Source organism: Narcine bancroftii, chromosome 5 (assembly GCF_036971445.1).
Source record: "Narcine bancroftii isolate sNarBan1 chromosome 5, sNarBan1.hap1, whole genome shotgun sequence".
Classification (NCBI taxonomy): Eukaryota; Metazoa; Chordata; class Chondrichthyes; order Torpediniformes; family Narcinidae; genus Narcine; species Narcine bancroftii.
This window is the reverse complement of record NC_091473.1, coordinates 198,975,429-198,985,117: the sequence shown is the minus strand read 5'-3', so window position 1 is coordinate 198,985,117 and position 9,689 is coordinate 198,975,429. Positions and strand designations below refer to the sequence as shown.

Sequence of the window (9,689 nt, the reverse complement as noted above, 5' to 3'; positions counted from 1 at the left end):
GCTGACCATGCGGTTAGAGTCGCCACAGGACCAGGGACCACAGTTTTCGCAGCAAGTTCTTGAGGGTTGCCATTAGGTCTCGGGTGTTTATCGGGGGCCAGGAACTCCCCTAGAATGATTACAGCTGGGCTGTAGACCAGCTCCACCACCGAGATGTTGAAGTCTTCTTTCAGCGCAGTGGAACCCAAGGCAGTTCATCCACACAGTTGGGACCCTTGAGCCGGGACATCAAGGCTGCCTTGAGTTGCCTGTGAAACTGCTCCACCAACCCATTGGCCGGAGGGTGATACGCCATGGTACGTGGAGATGTGTCCCCAGGAGGTTAGCCAGCGCTCCCCAGAGCCCAGAGGTAAATTGAGCCCCACTGTCGACGGTCAGGTGTTCTGGGACCCGAATGTGGACACCCATGTGTCAATGGCTCAGGTTTCTGGGTGGTATCAGCCAGCAGGACTGCCTCAGTGTGATAGTACAGATTCTATCACCAATGTGTATAGTACAGATTGTAGTGTAAGATGACTGTGATTGGCTGAGAGCATAGCCACACCTACTGGCAGGTCTTAAAGGATTGCTCCTAGCCAGACCAGGTCATTCTGGACTTGTCGACCTACATGCGATATGCTCCAGTCTTTTGGTTAATAAAAGCCTTGGTTTGGATCAACAAGTCTTTGGTTCTTTCGATGCGCTCTACACTCAGACCCCCTCATGGAGCGGTCAACCATGAAGAGATACCTCACGCCCTTTGGGAAACTGGTAGCAGTCCCACTATGTCAATATGCACGTGGCTGAACCTGCACTGCGCTGGTTCAAAGGTCTGTGTGGGCCCCCTTGTTTGAGTCTGCACTTTGGAGGACTGGCAGTTCATGCAGGTTTTGGCCCACTGGCTGACCTGCTTACAGATGCCATACCAGACAAACCCGCTACCCACCTTCTTGATTGTGGACCAGCCAACAAAATTGCCAAGGAAAGCAGTGACAGCACAGACCTGGGGTGGGTGGGGGGGGGGGTGGGAAACGGACTCCAGCCATTATCTCAGGTGGGCTCCCACATGGCAGGAAGATGGAGAACTGTGGCGGATAAGCCAGACAATCCCAGGCCAGCACACTGATGTGGGGCCCTGACGTCAGCACCTGGGACCAATAAAAGTGTGATGGCCAGAGCAATAAACCAGTCTCGATTCCAAGGATTTGTTGTGTGTGTTGTTCTTCTCCGCGCTCATGTAGTGTGAACGCTGCACCGAGGCCAGTTTTCCTTTCCATAAAAAATTTCCTCACACAAGCATTTAATACCTGAACAAATTTTTGAGGAATTGCATTTAGAATCAATTGAAAATGATAAAGTATTCTAGGAAAATGCGATTAGGGTGAGGACAGAGTTTTCTCTTTTTGGTTTGGTTTCTTTACATACTTTTTTCCTTCTATCTTTTCTTTCTTTTAAGTTTCTCTTTTTTAAAATATGATCTGGATTGTGAATTTTGAATGTTTTACAATTGAAATTTGGTTTTGATGTAATGATTGTTTTATTAATTATGTGGAACTATTCACCATCTCATTGTATCTCTATTATTATAAACTCTTGATTAAAATCAATACAAATATTTTAAAAGACAACAACAACCCTCTGGAGTTTTTTCTTGTCCTGAGTGTTGGTATCTCTGGACCAGACAGTGATGAACCAGCCAGAACACTCTCCACAGTTCACCTGTAGAAGTGTTTGAGACTCTTCAGTGACAAACTGAATCTCCTCAAACACCTCACAAAGTATCACCGCTGGCGAGTCTTCTTCATGATGGCATCAATATGGAGCTCCAGGACAGATCCTCAGAGATGTTGACACCCAGGAATTTGAAGTTCCTGACCTTCTCCACGACTTAGCCCTCGATGAGGACTGGATTGTGTTCTCCTGACTTACTCCGGAAGTTGAACAGTGGAGATTGTCTTGTTGAAAGTGTTTAAGACACAGATGGATAGATTTTTAACAGATTGGGGAATTAAGACTTGTATGGAACAGGTGGGTAAGTGGAATTCAGTCCATGGCCAGATCAGCCATGATCTTATTGACTGGCAGAGCAAGCTCAAGGGGCCGGGTGCCAACTCCTGCTCCTGTTTCTGACCTCAAGGTGAACAGCGCAGCTATCTCGAAATGGAAGCTCAGTGAACACAGAGAGAAGAAGGGAACAGAAGAGTATCCCAGCAGGAGCAGAAACAGTGACAGTGGGGGGGCATAGATAACAGGATGCTCCCAGTGTGGGACCAGATGGACTGAATGACCTTGTCTTGTTCTCTACATTGACTGTATGACAGAGATACAAGGGGATGAGACACAGTTTTCAAACACAGCTGCTTTATTTGCTTTAATTGAATGACATGGTAACGAAACATTATTACAGTACCAATGAATCCAGACCTGCCTGTAAAGAGTCTGTATATTCCCCCCATGAGTGGTAGGTTAATTGGGCGGCACGGGTTTCATGGGCCGGAGAGCTTTCAACTGTGCTGCATTGTGAGTTTTTAAAGATATTAATTCGGAGCCACTAACATTAACGGAGAGAATCCATTCCACCTCCACTTCCCACTGCCTTGGAATCCCAACATATTAAAAGACTCACCTCTCCCCAGACACACTCCCTCTCCCCTCCTCCCCATGGAGAAGATTCCCCAGTGTGAGATCACACCCCAACAGATTCAAGGACAGTTCCTTCCCCGTGTTATCAGACCCTTGAATGATCCTCACCCATGTAAAATAATTCTGCTTTTGCCTTGTAACCACTGATTTGGCCCTGGATCTTGCACTCCTGCACTGTGACTTATTTGCTGGACGATGTACGGGATTGTCCAGCTGGACTGCTCCAAACCAAACTTCCTCACTGCACCTTTGTACGTGTGACAATAAACCTGAATCTGAAAACAAATTGTAAATTGACAAAACAAAGACCTAATTTAATTTGTTGCCTCAATAAGCACAAGACTCCAGTCCCTCCTGGTGTTCGAGTGAGTGAACATTCTGTGTGATCTTGCTGGTGTTCCACCAGGCTGTTCAACTGGGTGAACTTCTTCCTGCATTTCGAGCAGATGAACGGCCTATCCCTGGCGTGGACCTGATGGTGTCTCAGCTGCTGGGAGATCTCTATGAAGTTCTCCCGCCACCCAAAGCAGTTGAACAACCTCTCCCAGGTGTGGGCATGCTGGTGGGTCAGCAGGTTAGAGGACTTGGTGAACCCATTTCCACACTTGGGCCGAATGAATGGCCACTCCATGGAGCATACCCGCTGGTGGGTTAGCACCTGGGAGGAATGGGTGAAACCTTTCCCGCAGATGGAGCAGATGAATGGCCTCTCCCCAGTGTGGAGCAGCTAGTGGATCAGCACGTTGGAGGACTGGGTGAATTCCTTTCCGTGCTCAACTGGTGGTCCAGCAGGTGGGTGGACCAGGCAAACCCCTTACTGCACTGGGGGCAGATGAACAGCCTCCTCCTGGTATGGATGTGCTGGAGGGTCAGCAATTGGGAGGAGCGGATGAAGCCCTTTCTGCACTTGGCCTGTTGCTGCTGTGAATTCTCTGGTTGGTCCATAGGCTGGACATCTGGGCAAAGTTCTTGCTGCACTCGGGGCAGTGAAATGGCTTTTCCCCAGTCTGGACCTGTTGGTGGGCCTGCAGGTTGGGGGTCTGAGAAAACCCATTACCACAATCAGGGCAAGTGAAGGGTCTCTCCCCAGTGTGGACCCGTCGGTGTGCCTTAAGGTTGGAACTGTCAGTAAAGGCCTTCTTACACTCGGGGCAGGCGAACGGCTTTTCCCCAGTGTGGATCCGCTGGTGGGTCAACAGGTTGGTGTTCTGGGCAAACCCCTTCCCACAATCAGGGCAAGTGAAGGGTCTCTCCCCAGTGTGGACCCGTCGGTGTGCCTTAAGGTTGGAACTGTCAGTAAAGGCCTTCTTACACTCGGGGCAGGCGAACGGCTTTTCCCCAGTGTGGATCCGCTGGTGGGTCCGCAAGCTGGTGATCTGGGCAAACCCCTTCCCGCAATCAGGGCAGGTGAAGGGCCTCTCCCTGGTGTGGACGCGCAGGTGTCTCTCAAGGCTGGACAAAGTGATGTAGGCCTTCTTGCATTCAGGGCAGGTGAACGGCCTCTCCCCAGTGTGGACCCGCTGGTGCACCTCAAGGGTGGATCTCTGGGTGAAGGCCTTCTTACACTCGGGGCAGGTGAAGGGCTTTTCCCCGGTGTGGAACCGCTGGTGGATTCGCAGGTCGGTGTTACGGGCAAACCCCTTCCCGCAATCAGGGCAGATGAAGGGCCTCTCCCCAGTGTGGACCCGTTGATGTGCTTTAAGGTTGGAACTGTTGGTGAAGGCCTTCTTACACTCGGGGCAGGCGAACGGCTTTTCCCCAGTGTGGACCCACTGGTGGATCCGCAGGTCGGTGTTACGGGCAAACCCCTTTGCACAATCAGAGCAGGTGAAGGGCCTCTCTCCAGTGTGGACCCGCCGGTGTATCTCCAGCTTCGATCTATTGCTGAAGGCCTTCTTGCACTCAGGGCAGGTGAATGGCTTTTCCCCGGTGTGGACCCGCTGGTGGGTCCGCAGGTTGGAGATGTGGGTGAACCCCTTGCTGCACTCGGGGCAAGTGAAGGGTCTCTCCCCAGTGTGGACCCGCTGGTGTATCTCAAGGCTGGACAACCTGGTGAAGGCCTTCTTACACTGGGGGCAGATGAAGGGCTTCTCCCCCGTGTGAACCTGCTGGTGGATCCTTAACTGACTCGACCATTTAAAGTTCTTCCCACAATCGAAGCACTGAAACGGGTTCATCGCTGTGGGGACCAGAGGATGTGAGCGGGGGATAAATCAATGCAGTCCTGCCCTGGGGCCATAGGGCGGGCTCTGCACGATGGAGGGACCAGGAGAGCTGGGCCGCGGGTTAAATCAACACGGAGGCTGGGAATAGGGCCGGGACCCGGGGAGAAGCGTCCTCTAACCGGGCGCTGCAAGCTTCGGAACCCGTTCCGGGAACCCGGTGCGGCGCTCTGCTCCCGGCGTTAAATCCCATTCGGTACCCGACAAGCGCCTGTCGGGGAGACACGGACTGCGCATGCCTGTGAAGGACTTCATTGCGCTGAAACCCCGCGTCCTCCTGCTGTACAACGTGATGACGTCACCCGCGGGACGTCCCTGTCATGCCTTCCTTAAAGGGGCGGAGCACCGTCATCGGGCTGGCGAACGTGAGGACGTCTCCGTCATCTGCCTGGACTTGGTGAACATGAGCTTCCTCATTGAACAGAATTGGAACCATGTGAGTGAAGATCCGTCATTGATCTGAGTTCTCATCCAATGTGGAGTTAGGGCTGTTGGAAAGGTTCCCATTTATTGCTTCCACACTGGAGATTAATGCTCCCCTCTGGCCCGGGCGCTGCTGTCGCTGTGCGGAAGGTGGGGCGACGGGGAGCTCAACCGGATCGGGGAGAGGAGACGCGGGTCCGTTTGAAAGGGAGCCTCGTCCACTGAAGCCGCGGGAACATGAGGGAGGGAGGGAGGGAGGGAGCGCGGAAATCGGATTCCATCGCCAACATCTCCAGCTGTGTCCGAACCAACGTTTGAGCAGGATGATGCTAAACCCTCTTTCTCAATCTGCTCTCTCCTTATTGTCCATCACTGAGCCCAGAGCCCGCCCGCCCGACACTCACTGAGCCCAGAGCCCGCCCGCCCGACACTCACTGAGCCCAGAGCCCGCCCGCCCGACACTCACTGAGCCCAGAGCCCGCCCGCCCGACACTCACTGAGCCCAGAGCCCGCCCGCCCGACATTCACTGAGCGCAGCTTCACCGCTCACTTTCGGCACCGTTTTCTTTTATGGTGATATGTAATTACACCACTAGGTCACCAGGGGTCATCCCGATGACCTTATTTATAAAGCAGTCCAGAGCTACAGTCTTGCCTTCCAGCTTGGTCTTGCAGAGAGACAAGACTTTTTAGTGTACATATTAGTTCATTAAAGCTGTCTTATACTCGAATTGCTGGTGTGGTTATTGTCAGTACAATTTAATAAATAATATGAAAGCTACTGGGATGGAAGCTGTTTCTGCTCCAATGCGCATTTCCGACCACCTGGAGACTCAACATGAACTCTGTCCGTCTATTTTCCCCATTTCTGCCCAATTTTATCTCATACTCCCATTTCCCTTCTTTATTTATCCCCCTCACCCTTCACTGCTTTTTTCCCCTTTGTTCCCGGTTCCAATGAAAACTTTGGTTCTGCTGGGGAATATTCCACCTGGAGAGGGCAGCTCCTGTGCGCATGAGCAAGGATGGCCCGGGTGCTGCCGCTCTGATGGATAACTCCCTCGGCCATCACGTCCTGGCCCAGGCCTGTGCGCGATGACATCAGAGTCTGCGAGCGTCCCTAAGCGCCATTCCCTCAGCCACGTGCCGGGCCCCGTGTGTGGAGGTGAGACGCGCCGGGAGGGTGGTTCCTGAGTGCTCCCACACAGGAGGGGCAGGGACGGGGTCCCCCACTATAGGGCGGGCCGGCTCACTGAGGGAGGGGCAGGAGGCCCCTGTCATCATCCTCATCTCACACATGAACACCCAGGGCATCCTGTTGGGGGGGGGGGGAGGGGGGGAATCCCTTCTCAGGGGAAACTTCATCAGCCGGGTCCGTGGCCCCACCACTGTGGTCAGTGTTGGGCCTGTCCCGGTGCGCAGTGACTGGGGACTCTGGGGTCCGGGGCACAGACATGTACTTGTGTGGGGGGTGATCCAGGACGGGGAGTTGCCTCCTTGGTGCCAGGGTCACAGCAGGTTCAGGGTCCAGTCTCCTGGACGTGGAAAAGGAGCAGCCAGAGTTGGTGGTTCATCGTGGTACTGATGACATTGGCAGGAAGAAAGATGAGATCTTGCAGGTAAAGTTTACAGCATCCAAAATTAGAAATGCAATGTTGTCATCTCAGGATGTCCTGAACCAATGATGTAGTGAGGGGAGAAATTGAAAAACCTTCCAGTCAAACATGTGACTAATGAGCTGGTGCAGGTGTGATGGTTTCAATATATTGACCACGGGGCTCTCTTCCACAGTAGGTGGGATGTGTTCAATATGGGCAGATCAGTGTGGTCCTTTGTAACATCGATGTTGGCAACATAAACAAGATGAAGTTCTTCAAAGAGAAATTCGAGACTTCAGTAGCAAGTGGGAAATTGAGTGGAAACAGCAATTGTTCAGATGGGAAAGCTATGGCTGATAAACAGATTAAAGGAATTAGGAGGAAAGTTAGGGGTCAGTGTTGGGCCTGTAATTGTTCACATAAATGATCTGGAAGAGGGGACAGAGCGTCGTGTATTGAAGTTTGCTGATTATGCTAAATTGAATGGGAAAGCAAATTGTGCAGAGGAATTGGAGAAGCTGCAGAGAGATATAGATCGGTTAAGTGAATGGGCAAACATCTGGTAGATAGAGTATAATCCACTTTGGAAGCAAAATTGGAAGATTGGATTATTTAAATGGAAAGTGATTGCAGCATGCTGCCTTGAGAAGGACTTGGGAGTGTTTGTAAATGAATTCCAAAAGGCTGGTTTGCAGGTGTAGCAGGCTATAAAGAAAACAAATGTTGCCGGACTTTAGAAACTGGGAGGTTATGCTGCAACTGAACAAGGCACTGGTGAGGACGCATCTGCAATACTGTGTGCAGTTCTGGTCTCCTGACTTGAGGAAGATGTACTGGCTTTGGAGGTGTTGCAGACGAGGTTCTAGAGATTCTAGAGATGAGGGGGTTAGTCTCAGGAGATATTGCTGGAATTTAGAAGAATGAGAGGGGATCTAATAGAAATGTGTAAAAAATTATGAAAGTAATTTAAAATTAAATATGATTGAGGTGGGGGAGACTAGAACGAGGAGACATCACCTCAATATTCAGGGTAGTCGAATTTGGATAGAGATGAGGAGGAACTGGTTTTCCCAGAGGGTGATTAAGCTATGGAATTCTCTGCCCATTGAAGCAGTAGAGGTGACCTCAGTAAATATATATTTATATATATATATATATACACAAGGTATTTACCTCAGTAAATACAAGCTTGGATCGATGTTCACATATAGTAAAAGTCCTAAAATCTGGACTGCTCAGGATTGGATCAGTCTGGATTTTCTTGATTCTTGGGCAGGACTTGTTAAACTCAAATTTAAGGAGAATAAATGGGTGAACTTAAAAAGTTTATTAACGAAGCAGTTTTTATATCAAATTCAAAGTACAAAAAATTTGATATTTTGTCTTGCTTTTCTGCAACTTCTTCGTGGTTACTTGTTGCCGCTGGGCCTCTGTGACGCTTACACATTCACGCACACAATCACTGAGTGTTTTCAAAAAGACCAGAATCTCAAATGGTCTGGATTTCAGCCAAGAGATTCCAAGAAGTCCGGATCTTTGGACTTTGACTGAGCTAGTGGGATTAAGGGACGTGGGAAAAAGACAGATTGGTGCAGATGAGCCATGATTTTGTTGAATGGTGGAGTAGGCTCGATGAGCCACATAGCCGACTATTTCTTACCTTCTCCTGCTTTTCTCTCCACAGACACTGTCTGAACTACTGAAGACAGTTTCTGTCTTTATTTGGGATTTCCAGCATCTACAGTTTTTTCTTTCCATCTGAAAATTGGAGCCTGAGGTCAAGGCCTGAATTGAAGTGGGGTCGATTTGTACTTGCTGGAGTTGAGATGAATGAGAGATGATCTGATTGCCTTCTCTTGTGGTTTGCAGATTGAAGTGGAGAGATGGAGAAGGCAATAATTGCATCAAACAAGCTGGTCTTTGCTCTCTGCCATTGTGGGCCTGACTGTTCATCCATTGTGGACCTCGGTGTCTTCTCTTCCTTCCTGGTGGGCAGTGAACAGTGAGTGTCTTGTCAGTATCAGAATCACGTTTATTGTCATGAGCAAGTGTTATGTAATTTGTTGTTATGCGGAGCAGCATTGCACATTCCAGGTGCAAAATTCCTTTAAATTGGGGTTCATTAAATATACTGTTAGAACCATAGAACATACAGCACATAAGATAGGGTGTTTGGCCCATCTAGTCTTTGCCAAACTATAATCAGCCCAGTTTCACTGATCTGCACCCAGTCCATATCCCTCCATTCCTTTCCCAAACATGTCCAAATTTTTCTTATTAATTTCAATAAGCCCACATTCGTCACTTCAGCTGGTACCTCGTTCTAAACTCCTACGTGTGGACAGGTTTCCCTCAAAAGTTTTCCCTTTTCACCCTTAACCCATGTCCTCTGGTTTGTTTTCACCCCACCTCAGTGTAAAAAGCATACTTGCATTTATTCTGTCTATACCTTTCATAATTTTCAATACCTCTATCAAATCTCCCCTCATTCTTCTATACTCCAGGGAATAGTCCCAACCTGTTTAACTTTCTTTCCCCTGTAACTCAAGTTTCTGAGGTCCCAGTAACATTGAAAACCTTAGTCACTCTCCACAACACCTCCAATCCTTTTTTTAAATTTTTTATTTTTCACACTGATCAAGATACATTGATCAAGATACATACATTTTCCTTTTCAAATATATACAGTGTCGTTTTCTCCCCCCCCTCCCTCTTCCCATCCCACCCTCCCTTCCTCCCCTCCCATTCATTTAAAGTTCAGAATCTAAGATACATTAAACCTGTCAAACAATGTTGTCACTCAATAAAAACAAACAAGAATTTC

The 9,689-nt window shown here is 49.4% G+C and overlaps 2 protein-coding genes across 2 annotated transcripts in view; one reads left to right on the top strand and one right to left on the bottom strand.

Annotated features, from left to right (window-relative positions):
• Nucleotides 1-2,323: 2,323 nt before the first annotated feature.
• LOC138764541 (zinc finger protein 271-like) lies at nucleotides 2,324-5,305 on the bottom strand. Its single transcript, XM_069940631.1, has one exon. It carries the CDS (start codon nucleotides 4,797-4,799, stop codon nucleotides 3,492-3,494), a length of 1,308 nt encoding a protein of 435 aa, XP_069796732.1. The 5' UTR covers nucleotides 4,800-5,305; the 3' UTR covers nucleotides 2,324-3,491.
• A 1,337-nt stretch (nucleotides 5,306-6,642) lies between these two features.
• The window catches only part of LOC138764540 (zinc finger protein 420-like), a 76,096-nt gene continuing 73,049 nt past the window's right edge, over nucleotides 6,643-9,689 (top strand). The window contains exons 1-2 of the mRNA XM_069940630.1: nucleotides 6,643-6,886; nucleotides 8,735-8,867. The gene's annotated coding sequence lies outside the window, so the exon portion shown is untranslated. The remainder of the gene's footprint in view (nucleotides 6,887-8,734; nucleotides 8,868-9,689) is intronic.